Here is a 15,057-nt window from a genome sequence, read left to right on the forward strand (position 1 = left end):
CACTGCTAAATTAGGGACGGCTAACGCAGATAGCCCTCGTGTAGCTTTGTGCGAAATTCATAACAAACAAACAAACAGTATTTCAGCATTTTTGTTCCTTTTCTTAACCCTAACTGTTTCAGTTTCCTTTTGTTAACCTTTAATGTTAGTTTTGTTTACTCAACCCACAGTATTATAGTTTCCTTTTGTTATACGTATTATTCCAGTTTCCTTTTCTTAACCGTAACTGTTTCAGTTTCCTTTTATTAGCCTTCAATAATTATTTTCAGCCCTCAGTATTTCAACTTGGTTTTCTTACAATCATTATGAAATGACATGTGACTCACATCCACCTTGAATTTAAGTAAACATACGACAGTAAATTAAATATCATTGCATACATGAACAGTTTATGTATATAAAGCTTTACGTTCGTCTTTCAGCGTTGTGGCCGGATTTCACCAGTAGAACAAAAACAGAACCAACATCCCACGCGGGAATACTTAAACTGTGGTTTTATTTACTTAACAAGTTAGCTCGTTTGAGGTGAGAAGTTTATGAAAAAAAGGAAAAAACTTAAACTAAAAATAACTACCTAATGCCTGACACCACAGACGCAACCAAGGCTAGAATGTTGCGGGCGTGGGACCATGAATATTTATGAAGTTCTGGTCTATATCCTTCTCCATGCAATATATATATTCAAACCTTCTATATATTTGAGTTTCATCACTAAATGATCGGAGTATATGATATGACCTCATACAAGGGTAACACCCAAGCACGTGCAAGCAGGAAAAGTAAGAGGAAAACGCTTGAAAAACAATACATGGATAATATGTTCTCAGGGGTGTTTAGATCATAGCAAATTTAAATCTATACTTTGGGATGGGCAGAAGAATTATAAGTACTCGATAAATACATTGTTTATAGGCGAAACTTATCAGAGCTGTACAGGAAGGAAAATCTTAATACATTTTGCCTTTCATTTTTCTTTATTAATTACAGTTAGTAAATATTGCCCCACGGGGTGACAACGGTAAGTTTACTGCCTACAATGTTAAATTCCGGGATTCGATTCTCCTCTGTGGATACAGCAGATAACCCAATGTAGCTATGTTCTAAATCAAACCAACAAATTAAACTAAATTACCAAATAACAATATATCAATTCTAATATATTTCTCAGTTTAAAATAAAGTTGGAATTACCTACCAGTCTTTCTGCTGTTGAGAACACTATGTAAATACACTGTACTTAGAGGTAATGAAAGTGTTATTATGAACATAGGCCTAACCTACTGAATTAACAACAAAACAATGCAATGTAGTTGTTGCTGTTTAAACAAAAAGTTAGTATTTCAGGTACAAACACTACATACAGTACATACTACGTTTTGGTTTGTGTGTGTTTAGGTACAGACACTGCACACAGTAGACACCGTGTTTTGGTTTGTGTGTGTTTAGGTACAGACACCACATACAGTAGACACCGTGTTCTGGTTTGTGTGTTTTAGGTACAGCACTACAACCAGTAAACACCGTGTTTTGGTTTGTGTGTGAGGTACAGCACTACACACAGTAGACACCGTGTTTTGCTTATGTTTATTTTAGGTACATACACTACACACAGTAGACACCGTGTTTTGGTTTGTGTGTGTTTTAGGTACAGCACTACACATAATCCTTACGATTGACGTGTCTCCGCAATTAATGGTCATAGACATATTTTCATAAAATAATATAAATACTTTTTTACTTTATTAATTAAACACTTCAAATAAAATAAATGTAAAAATTGGGCACAGTTGCAATGACAAAAATAGTATTTATTCACAGTTTTATTTCTCTTTTGGTACATCCCATATAACAAAAACTAGGATTGCACTGCAACATGAAATAAATATACAACTACACGAATCGGTCAAGCTGCTAACCTAGTAAATACTCAGTCATGTTGCTAACCTAGTAAATACTCAGTCATGTTGCTAGCCTAGTAAATACTCAGTAAAGTTGCTAATCTAGTAAATACTCAGTCAAGTTGCTAACCTAGTAAATACTCAGTCAAGTTGCTAACCTAGTAAATACTCTGTCAAGATGCTAACCTAGTAAATACTCAGTCAAGTTGCTAACCTAGTAAATACTCAGTCATGTTGCTAACCTAGTAAATACTCAGTAAAGTTGCTAATCTAGTAAATACTCAGTAAAGTTGCTAATCTAGTAAATACTCAGTCAAGTTGCTAACCTAATAAATACTCAGTCAAGTTGCTAACCTAGTAAATACTCAGTCATGTTGCTAACCTAGTAAATACTCAGTCAAGTTGCTAACCTAGTAAATACTCAGTCAAGTTGCTAACCTAGTAAATACTCAGTCAAGTTGCTAACCTAGTAAATACTCAGTCAAGTTGCTAACCTAGTAAATACTCAGTCAAGTTGCTAACCTCAGTAATTAGACAGTTACAACCTGAGACCTAGTTAATGTAAAGTGTAACTTTAAACTAAATTAGATAACAATACACTAATACTAATCTTCCCATACCCACCTCTTGTTATGTGGTTTCTTATATAATACTGGGGTTATATTTTTAAATAATTATGAAAAAGACCCAACTGTAGCGCGTACGTATTTGTTCTTTCAACGAGTAAATAAAGTGTAATATGAGTGCTACAAAAAACTGATAAATGGTTTAAGACTTTCTTAATCAAAAACACAGTTCATAACAAAAATCACTTACATTGAGTGCACACAACAGGTAAAAACACGGATATATATATTTTAACAAAATGAACAAACATTTGCTGATCTACATACGTAAGTAGGGACTGCGTTATACTATATATATATATATATTCGCCCTTTATGCAAATCGTCACAAAGAATTAAGAAAAAAGTATACATTTTGATACGAGCTACTAAGTTTTGAGAACATAAATGGTACATGGAAAATTTTAGGGGGCACGTTCTACTCATCCCTCTCACCTCATTTAGCAGAGATAGGCTAGAGGAAAGGCAGCTATACAATGCCACCCACCGCCAATTTTTGGGCTACTCTGGTATCAACCTTGGGATTGATCGTTACATTATAACGTCCGCACGGCTGAAAGGGCGAGCACGTTCGGTGACTAGGATTCGAACCCGCGACCCAATGTCTGCGAGTCGAACGCCCTAACCTCCAGGTCAAAGTTAGTTAGATTGGCGTAGAATACTACTCAGAAAGTTCTAAAAGGTCTGATGTCAAGTTTTCCAGTAAATTCGAGAGTGGCTTATAAATACAAGATACAAAATTGTTTCATAATAATAGAGTGGTTTCTAGCGGCAGATCCAATTATTTAGTGTTTTCGTTTATTTTGTTTGGCTTCCAGCCTTGGAGTGATACAAGTAAGTTTATTTTTTTACATAAATGTAGCACAGTTATCATTGTTTGTAAACGTGGCCTACATCTGTGTACGGTGCAAGCAGTTTTTAAAAACTTTCAAAAAGAAATATACTAATTGTTACTGTTTACGTGGACTGGACTTTTAGTAATTTTCACCAGATAGTTTAGAATAACCCACCAACCAAAGAACAACAGTATAGGAGATTATGAATAAATTCCTATTAATAGTGATGCTGATACTACGTATGATAAGCCTGCCAAACCTAAATAGTTTTTAAGGTTCATTTTCTGGTAGTTACCATGTGATACTGGTAAAGGAGGAGCTCTAGAGACCAATGTACCATAGATATTTTCTGGTAACAATAAGACCAACTTGCTGAGTCGCCAGTTTTCTTAAATTAATCAGAGCTAACTGAAGTAAAAATGATAATAATAAATAATTAGTATTACAAATAAATACATAAAAAATAATGTTATTTATTCTCACCATCATTCTGATTTTTAAATGACTTGAATAAAGTTTACGGTAATTGCATTTCACTTGTTTAATCTAGTTCATACCATAACAGCTGTCGTTCGTTCAAATGATGGTATAAATAGCGTCTAGACCAAAAGTACTTTTTCTGTCGTATCCTAGCTGGTTCCCCCAGTGGCACAGCGGTATGTCTGCGGACTTACAACGCTAGAATCCGGGTTTCGATACCCGTGGTGGGCAGAGAGCACAGATAGTCCATTATGTAGCTTTGTGCCTAATTACAAACAAACAATCCTAGCCGGCCTGATGAGTCCTGATAATGCTGATATTGGGCAAAAGACCTCGTCAGCACTAGATATAGCAGATGTAATGTGGTTGACATATTATTACGAAACGTTCTTTGCTTTCTCTCATATAATAGCACAACAGTTCGCGAAGTTCAAACTTAACGTCACATCTGCCTGAATAAGCGAAAAAGATTAAATAAAAATAACTTATGCCATTGAGGAAAGAAATTCAATGCACATACATTTATCTCGATTGATTTCATTTATACAGATTTTAAAATGTTTAATTGTTTTCGATGTTTGCCAAATGTAAACTCTACTATTTCTGTTGTTTTTAACTAACTTGTGTCACACAGAATCGAATATGAACGTGAAATGCGTATATTACTTGTTTTGACAAGATATTTCAGTAATAGTAATAATAACAAAAGGGAATTTATTATCGCTATTTCCCATTCGTCATCCAATACTCTTATTTATTAGGCTAGTAGTACTATTTTTTAAGTTATAGCCTGAGAACAACAGAACTTTTGGCATTACTCTAATGATCAGAAAATTGTAATGTTCTCACTCACCAGAGAATTGCAGACAACATGCATGTCAAAAACAATAGCATAAGTGGGAAAGAAAACTGTGGCTATAACAGATTCTTGCTCTAATGTACAATTATATACAAATATACATCTCGACTGGCGTACCAAATTCTGTTCCAGGTGATACATGTACATACATTTTCTGAAGTTTTTTTTTTTTAGTATATTTTGAATTTCGCTCAAAGCTACACGAAGTCTATCTGCGCTAGCCGTCCCTAATTTAGCACTGATAGACCAGAGGGAAAGCAGCTAGTCAACACCACCCATCGCCAACGAATAGTGTGATTGACCGCACATTATAACGCCTCCAGGGGTGAAAGGGCGAAGTATACATTCCAGAAATAAATTGACCTCCCCCCCCAAAAAAAAAATTAAAACCATATACTTATAGACAAAAGTGGCCCGTCATGGCCAGGTGGTTAGGGCGCTCGACTCGCAACCTGAGGGTCGCGGGTTCGAATCCCGTCACACCAAATATGCTCGCCCTTTCAGCCGTGTGGGCGTAATAATGTGACGGTCAATCCCACTATTCGTTGGTAAAAGAGTAGCTCAAGAGTTGGTGGTGGGTGGTGATGACTAGCTGCCTTCCCTCTAGTCTTACACTGCTAAATTAGGGACGGCTAGCGCAGATAGCCCTCGTGTAGCTTTGCGCGAAATTCAAAGTAATAGACAAAAGTAATGCTTCATATATAATGGCTGTCAATACCCTCTTAAATTTAAACATCTAACTTTAGGCCAGACCCCGATAATGTAGCTATATTGCTACAATATGTTTGTAACTGCTAACTTCGCTTTTGACCTTATAACTTTGATCCTTGACAAGGACTTGAACATTTAGTCTGCATTCAATCACTTCATAACGGTTTCTGGGTTATAAGATAATAACAATCTACTGGGATCCAAACATTGTTCGGAAATATTAATGTTGTTGTTTATTATTAAACACAAAGCTTCACAAAGGGCTATCTGTGCTCTGCCCACCACGAGTATCGAAACCCGGTTTCTAGCACCTAAACTGAGGGAGAAATTACACCCACGATGCGGGAGGAAGATTGCACCTGACCCTCCCAGGTCCAAACAAGAACTTAAATCCCGATGAAGCAGAAATTCCCTCTGTACTTACACTCCTGAGATTTGGGCGTGGCAGATGGGTCGACGTGTTGGCTTGGATCTTGAAGAAACACTACTTTCGTCCCGTTACCTAGAAAAACATCACCCATTGCACTTTAGGGTTGTGGGTGCGTTATAAGAGAGAGAGTCAAATCCCTTTATTTGATTATCCCAAGCCTTAGTGGTGGGTACTTGTTGTCTTCTTTCTTGTACATTAGTTATAAATTAGGGACGGAGATAACCCTTGTGTAACTTTACGCGAACATCTGATAACTCCACTCTCTGGAAGAATGCAGAAAATACACATTTGTGATAGAGTTTTTCTATCTAGTTCACTGATATTGCATACAGGAGAACCTTATCTCTATTCATCCCGAGCTCAGCTTTCAGCGACACTTTTACAAGACTTAATCCAATTAAAGGACAACCACTCCAGTACCGTGCAAGACGCGAGCCTGTACAATACTAGATCAACACCATTCAAAACTTTGAAAGTATATTCAAAGTCCTTTAAGGTTCCAGCTATATCCAAGGCACAACTACTATTTTTAAATAATTTCAACACTCCGATATCATTTTTATGCAAAACAAATGTTAGGTGACTAGTCATGTGATCTGATATGAAAATACATATTAGCGGAATTCCATGTAGCAAAGCCTCTATTGGTACCAGAGACTTTAAAAACGTATGTTAGTAAAGCACTGATCATCTCGGATACGAATGCAGTTTGCACATCAATGCAATAAGCTTAAAACGAGTGAACCAGAGAGTTTCTGGGGTAATATGACTCACTCCTTCACCAGAGGTACATCCAGTCCACCAACACTGTTTGGAAAGGAGTCATGTGGTGCCAAGTGTCTTCCTGGACCATCCACACTTTTCCGTAAGTTTTAAATCCAGTGCACGTGCTTGCTACATCCTTTCTTCCAGGAGTGTGAGGGTATGTCTCTCTATATTCTTTGGCGTTCATAAAGATCTGTAGTGTGTCCACTAATACTGATCCTTGTCTAGACCAGCATGGTGTTCATTTGCCGCAAAAATAAGATTATAGGAAAACCTTATCCTTAATTTAACTATATATCCCGAATTACTTTACAATACTTTTACACTGGGATACTGCATGCACTATGCCATCAATGACACCTTTACAATACTTTTACACTGGGATACTGCATACACTATGCTATCAATGACACCTTTACAATACTTTTACACTGGGATACTGCATGCACTATGCCATCAATGACACCTTTACAATACTTTTACACTGGGATATTGCATGCACTATGCTATCAATGACACCTTTACAATACTTTTACACTAGGATACTGCATGCACTATGCCATCAATGACACCTTTACAATACTTTTACACTGGAATATTGCATGCACTATGCCATCAATGACACCTTTACAATACTTTTACACTGGGATACTGCATGCACTATGCCATCAATGACACCTTTACAATCTCCAATCAGTGAAATTGATGGTGGATCTGGCCCTGACCACTCCCCACATAAGTACACACCTCATATCTGCCTGTAACGTGAAGCATGGTTCATCTGGAACAAAAGATTCGTCCAAATGTCTTTTGACAAATCCATATGATCTTGACACCCCAGAAGAAATGCTGTTTTGTGGTTATAGGAACGTACACCATTGGTCGCCTGATATAATAGCCAACCTTATGAAACCTGATCCTGACCGTTTCCATGTTGTTCTGGCCTTTTAATTCAGTAGGGAAGCTGAATTGGAACTTGTAAGGTCAAATAACAGTTGAACAACAGGATTGACAGCAACAATTCATCTTGTCCAGGTCTATGGCTAGATGTATTAATGGCCAACAGTTAACCTTCAGAATTGACAACAGGTATATGATCAACTGTGTTAATGATCAACAGCTGTCCTGCAGGATTGACAGCAGTAATTTATCTTGTCTGGGTCTATGGCCAACTGTGTTAATGATCAACAGTTGTCCTGCAGGATTGACAGCACTAATTTACCTTGTCCAGGTCTATGGCCAACTGTGTTAATGATCAACAGTGTCCTGCAGGACTGACAGCAGTAAATTACCTTGTCTGGGTCTATGGCCAACTGTGTTAATTATCTAAAGGAGTTTCTACATCCTGAATCCTGATAACCACACTTTGTGAAATATATAGCCTTTCTACAGCAACTTGTGTTTGACTGGCATCTAGTCAACCTGTAACAACTCTACAGCAACTTGTGATTGACCGGTTTCTAGCCATTCTGTAATGACTTATGCTTGACCAGCTTCTAGTCATTCTGTATCCATTCTGTAACGACTTATGCTTGACCAGCTTCTATTCAACCTGTATCCACTATTACAACAACTTGTGTTTTAACTGCTTCTAGTCATCCGTCAACCTGTATTCAATTTGCAACGACTTGTGGCCTCTATAGTCAAGGTATTGCCTTTAAAGTCATGAAAATGTTTAGATGTCTTTGTTGCGACGTTTCACTACCATTTTGAATCTCCATTCACACTGCCGTTCTTCAAGCTGATAAATGGGAATACACTGTGTGTGTTCTTCACTTCTGAGTCTCATTGAAACGTACATGTCAGATCACATGGCTGAGTACTTGTACTCGTCTTCCATAATAACAGCCATAAACCACAGAAATCTCCGATTAGGTGTTTTACTTGGATATAGAAGTATGTTTTGTGTAAAAAATTATTACATCTATTAATTGATGTTAAAGGTAACTGTTAATAACGAATTCATGATGTTAGAAGAACACGAAGGTTCAAAAAATCAATTAAAAACAAAAATACAAAACTTTATTACCGGTGTATGTAGGTCTTTCTTCATAAGGGGCAAACTGGTCACCAGGAGTAAATTCTTAATAATGAATGTTAATATAAAGTGTTCATTGTTTGTTTGAAGTTAAGCACAAAGCTACACAATGGGCTAGCTGTGCTTTGCCCACCACGGGTATCGAAACCCGGTTTCTAGCGTTGTAAGTTCGCAGATATACCGCTGTGTTAATAAGAACGTTTGTTGTAAAGTACAAAGTTACAGTGCTTTGCCCGCCGTGGGTATTGAGACCAGATTTTTAGCGTTTTAAGACCATTGACTTATCACTGAACCACTGGTGGACAATAAGAACGTTAAAATGAACTGTTGATAATAAATGTTAAATTATAAAATTGGATAAGAACGTTAAAATATGAAGAATGTAAAAATTAGTGCTGCACAGCAAATACAAAGAACAAAAACTGGACCTAAGTCATGGTCATCTAGATAAAACCGCAATCTTCTGATTCACAAAAAGCATTGATTGGTATTTAAAATCAAAGATAAACCCTAAAATGGCTAAGACCCTTCCCTTTAACAAATTAAGCTAACCCAAAAATGGACAAGACCCTTCCCCTCAACAAACTAAGCTAACCCGAAAATGGACAAGACCCTTCTCCTAAACAAAGCAAGCTGCTACTTGTTGCTTAAAACGTAGTTTGTTTGTTTTGAATTTCGCGCAAAGCTACACGAGGGCTATCTGCGCTAGCCGTCCCTAATTTAGCAGCGTAAGACTAGAGGGAAGGCAGCTAGTCATCACCACCCACCGCCAACTCTTGGGCTACTCTTTTACCAACGAATAGTGGGATTATATAGCGTCACATTATAACGCCCCCACGGCTGAAAGGGCGAGCATGTTTGGTGTGACGGGGATTCGAACACGCGACCTGCAGATTGCGAGTCGAGCGCCCTAACCACCTGGCCATGCCGGACTAAAACGTAGTTAATGTAATCAGTATGAAAAAGCAGTATCATTCAGCAAGCCCATTGTAACTGAATTAGACGGGAAGTCACTTAAGTGTTTAAGTAATTTTGTTTTCGCTGAAAGACACAATGTCTGACTTACATACTAACCAAATTATACTGTGAATACGTTACTAAAGTTTATATTTAAAATACAGATATTTATACAACACTGTTCAGCGCAACCGGGGTTTCATCTTTGCTGCCGGTAACTTAAGCTTACAGACCTAATTTTCCATTCTTTTTTCTTACAAGAAGCGGGAGTTTTTTTCTCATTTTCCTCATATGTAAGGGTACTTTTTGCGCACCACGTGATGCCTCACCAGTTGTCAAAGCTGTTTGTTGTTTACAGCAAGGTCCTTTGTGTTCCTGTATCCACACATGTACACGCCCACACACAAGTCTGATGCAAATAATAATACTGACATACAACTACTTCGTACACGCTCTATCGCCCTGTCTTACAATTGAGTATGACGTCACACTCTTGACAATTCAAAGATTTTAGTGTTTCACATTACGATAAATTAATTCGTGACCAGTTAAAAAATCAAAATTTTGTACTGGTATTAAATTATTGCCCCCCAGTGGCACAGCGGTATGTCTGCGGACTTACAACACTAGAATCTGGGTTTCGATACCCGTGGTGGCCTGAGGACAGATAGCTCATTGTGTAGCTTTGTGCTTAATTACAAACAAACAAACAAATTAAATTATTACTTTCCAAACAAGATTTATATGCTCCATTTTGTACTTTATTACTTTCCAAACAAAGGTTATCAACTTGATTTTGCATTGGTTTTAATGATTACTTTCCAAGCAAGAGTTATAAGTTTGATTTTTTTTTAATGTTATTAAATTACTACTTTCCAAACAAGAGTTATCAACTTGATTTTGTACCAGTAATAAATAATTACTTCATAATTTATTACTTGAGCTATCCAAACAAGAGTTATCAGATTGAATTGGTAATTATATTAATTATTACTTTATAACTGATTAATCACTTAAGCTAAATCCAAACCTCGTTAGCAGTTGTAACTCTTGGGAAAGATACAAAACTGAAACGTCAGAATGCAAATAAAATGAAAATGTTATTTTCCTGAATATAAGAGTTGTTTAGACTCTGCTAACTTCTCAGAAAAAATAAAATAATAATCTACGGTTTCCTGTTACTGAATTCTGCTCATAGCTTGAATGAGTGTCCTTGACGAAACCTGAAATACAAACAACTGGTTTTAAAGTGATTATTTACAGATGTAATGGGCTGAGTCTATGTTTTGTGGCAAACGTCAGGGCTTCCAACACTTCCAGCTTAACTCTCTTTTAGACAGGACTAAAAAGGATATTGTACATATTCAAATCATAAAGTGATCAAAAAGGAAATTGTACATAAAGTATTCATTTCATAAAATGATCAAAAAGGACACTGTACATAAAGTATTCGTACTATAAAGTAAACAAAAAGGACATTCTACATAAAGTATTCATTTCATAAAGTGATCAAAAAGGAAATTGTACATAAAGTATTCATTTCATAAAATGATCAAAAAAGGACATTGTACATAAAGTATTCGTTCCATAAGGTGATCAAAAAGGACATTCTTCATAAAGGGATCAAAAAGGACATTCTTCATAAAGTGATCAAAAAGGACATTCTACATAAAGTATTCGTACCATAATGTGATAAAAAAGGATATTCTACATAAAGTATTCATTTCATAAAGTGATCAAAAAAGACATTATACATAAAGTATTCGTACCACAAAGTGATTAAAAAAGACATTGTACATAAAGTATTCATTTCATAAAGTGATCAACAAATACATTGTACATAAAGTATTCATTTCATAATGTGATCAAAAAAGGACATCTAACCTATATAAAAGACAGTGTGTGTCACGTCACGCTTGATTTCTAGAAATAGGAGGAGTCATAAAAGCCAAAATGAATTTATCTAGATATGATTGTTTGATTACTGTCTGCTCATTACTATTTTAGTGACGGGGGTTAAAGGGTGCCGTGAGGCTAGGGGTGGTGGTAGTGCCTTGAAACCTTATAAGTGTGATGAGTGTTGGTATAATAAGCCTAAAGTAAAGACGTAGAGTGGGATCACCTAGCCTAGAGCCAAGTGCATAAAATTTGTCATGAAACTAAAAATAACGATTAAATTTTAAAGCTAAACCGTTTCTGAATTAAGCTATTTTCTGTTATATCATCAACATTTTTAATAAAAAAAAACTTTTTAATCAACGGAGACTCTTAAATTAAGAAATCAACATATTTTTTCCACTTTTGTTGTCTATACATTTCATTTTATACTTTCACTACATAGACTAACAACAATATTAGGTTTATACTTTTGTTGCTAAGCAACATGACATAAAATCCATTGTTGGAACCTAGTGTTATCAAAACGCACTGGCTTTTCTATATATTAGAAGTTGTTAATCTAACTGATTTTTACAAATAATTATTCTATGAATACGCCACGAATTCATTTCATGAATGATCTTAATTTTGATTGGCTCACAAAAGAATTTACCGACGTTTCTTTGCATTTTTCTGCCTCTTTGTTGGTCAAGCTTGATTTCGCAAAATTTATCTATGGAATATGAGGTTAGGGTATACTATGGGTGGGGTGGTAGTAATTGCCCCGTCATTTTTGATGGGCTATACGCTAGTTGTTCATAAAGCATTTATATCATAAACTGATCATAAATTCTTTAAACTGTACTTAGAATCTTCTTCCAGTTAAGGTAAAGAAAATATTGTGCTAAGCTTATACATAAAGCGTTTGAAAAATCAGGACATTATCACCGTTCTTAGTTTGAGGATGGTAAGGATTAGAATGATATTATTATGGCTAATTTCATTCATTATTACAAAGACAACCCCTAATTACATGATGGAACAGTTGCATATTAACAAATAACTTTTTCTTCCCAGTGTTTAATAGACTGCATTTCTACCTAAACCCTCGGTGAAGGGACAGACCCATATATTTAACTAAAAGCGAAATAAAGAATTTAAAAACCCATATAACATAAATAGAGGCAGGCAGTAAAATGGGCAATGGTTTAGGTTTTAAATGGAAATAATTTGACCACATCAAAATGAATGAAGACATAACAAGTTGACTCAAGTTGAACTGGATAAACATTTATAACATAGATATACATATATGTTCTTGTCTAAAGTCTAATCTTAACTTTTCGTTGAAAGCATGCATTACCATAACAACTGTTGAGTGAATCCATTTATAATAATACATAAACGTTGGAGAGTTTAAATAAAAAAATATCTATAAACTTTAGTATGCGTACACGAAATACAAAAATGTACAAATTATTATTTGACGTGTTGTATTTTAAGAAATTTTCTTACCCGAAATCTGCCCCTTCTTCACCACCAGGAGAGCATACGCAGAAAAACCACGTCCATATAACGCTGTACACAAACGAGGCCACAAAAGTAAAGTTACAAAATGAGCAACATTGGTTCGAGCCCCATTCTGTGTGACTTTCTGCTGCTGGATCAGTTATGAAGTGGAATGTGCTAGAAGTTGCCGATGTCACGTTTTCTATTATCAGTTTTGCATAGATTGGACAATCACCTTGAAATTTCATTTCAAGCTGGCAAAACGATATGAAACTTGTAAGGGAAGAAACGATGATCCCAACGTAAAAGATAACATGCAAGATTTTCCATGTCCATGGTCGTAGCCGTGACATTTATGAACGTCTGACAGTAACACCACCCAAACCTACAGTTCAAGTTCGAGAATGTCCGTGTTCGTTGTTAAGGGCTGTTGTTCCGTGTTGTAGCGTAGCGTAACTCTTAGCAACCAGTCATAAACCTCAATACAGTTCTTTGAAGTTAAACACGCATATGATTTAAGCAAACGTGCAACGAACAAGAAATATGTAATGGCGCCATCTTTTGGTGGGAATAGTAATAGCTAGTTTTTCTTTTGTTGTTGTGTCTGAAAGATTTAAATTGGATTAGGTTGCAGCGTCTGTGTTAAGAAACTCTGTTAATTAGCCTATCAAATACGATATTACACTAGAAGAAGAAAAATACAAGCTGTGGCTATGTGTAGAACTTCAAGATATTAGTGAAACCACAACCATAATATATTTATGAATTACGTAATCAGTTAGGAATGGCGTTAAAAACCCGTGAATCAAAACTGGTTTGCAGGAATAAACGTCTCAGTCTGACCACAAAGGTTAAGGAAAAGTATTCATATCTTAAGGCTTTTCCACGGTATTTTCTGTCGTTTTTGTTGACAGTCGTAAGTTACTAATTGTTTTTACTCTCTCACACATACACGCACAAACTGGTGTATGAATGAGTGGAAGTTTCGTATAAATTAGTAACAAAAACAGCTATAACGTGTGGTGAAGTCTGAAAGCTAAATGTGTGGTTGTGGTTAATATCAGGATATCACTAGCTAACGTTGCCCATACATTTTTTCATGCCCTTACACTGGTTGTAACCTGTTTATTATTATTTACATTGACGCATTTTTCAATACATACATGTCAAACAATGGATTTCACGGATATAGTGTTAATTGGTTTGGGGGGGGGGAGTTATAAAGCATGTAGAAACTAGTTTAAATGGAATACTATTTGGTATTTCCTGATTTAGGCGTTTTTAGTGCTAAAAATGGAGATTTTATATTGAGATATGTTTGTCTGTTTATTATTAAGCATAAAGGTATGTAATGGGCTATCTGTTCGGTGCCCGGCACGGGTATCGAAACCCAGTTTTTAGCGCTATAAGCTGAGCTACTAGGGAGCTTTATATTGAGAAAACAATATGACTGATATGCATCACAAATAAGTGTCCCCACACCTTCACGTGAATAAATCATCAGCTTATTCTTATGCATGAAAAATAAGTGACTAAAATGTCACCTATATTGATTGCTATTTTACTTTCCAAAATATTATCTGTAATCGATAGACACTGCTTGCTATGTGAACACGTTCTTACACAACTGCATTCTTCATTAGAGATCAAAAGTCATTTCAGAGGTTTATCGAGCTCTCCGTGAGATAAATCAGGGACAGGTAGTTAAACGGTTAGTCAGATAGTCCTCCCCTCTAGTGTTGATTTCTAGAATGTGTGTGTACAGATTGTTAATAACGTTGAGTAGTAAATTAAAGCTTTTTACAGATGGCTTATGAAACATGTAGTTTGGAGTACGTTCACTTATATAAATATATCCATACACCTTGAAATGTCCGATTCTAGGTATTTGTCAACCAATACCGAAAAATAAACAAATCTCAAACTGCCAGTTACGTATCAGTTCTGAGCAGGTTTTAACAATACAAGGTCGCAGTATCTTTAGTACAGGTACTTTACATCATTGCTTGGTGTCTAAAATAAACAAATCTCATATGCCAGTTGTACCGCTTCCTGCTGATAAATATGTGTC

The 15,057-nt window shown here is 36.0% G+C and overlaps 1 protein-coding gene across 1 annotated transcript in view; it reads right to left on the reverse strand.

Moving 5' to 3' along the window:
- LOC106469373 overlaps window positions 1-13,567 on the reverse strand; it is a 31,667-nt gene extending 18,100 nt beyond the window's left edge. The window contains exon 1 of the mRNA XM_013929864.2: window positions 12,993-13,567. Within this exon, the coding sequence (XP_013785318.1) occupies window positions 12,993-13,339 (347 nt within the window). The 5' untranslated portion in view covers window positions 13,340-13,567. The remainder of the gene's footprint in view (window positions 1-12,992) is intronic.
- Window positions 13,568-15,057: the final 1,490 nt, after the last annotated feature.

This window comes from Limulus polyphemus, unplaced genomic scaffold, assembly GCF_000517525.1.
Source record: "Limulus polyphemus unplaced genomic scaffold, Limulus_polyphemus-2.1.2 Scaffold3451, whole genome shotgun sequence".
Classification (NCBI taxonomy): Eukaryota; Metazoa; Arthropoda; class Merostomata; order Xiphosura; family Limulidae; genus Limulus; species Limulus polyphemus.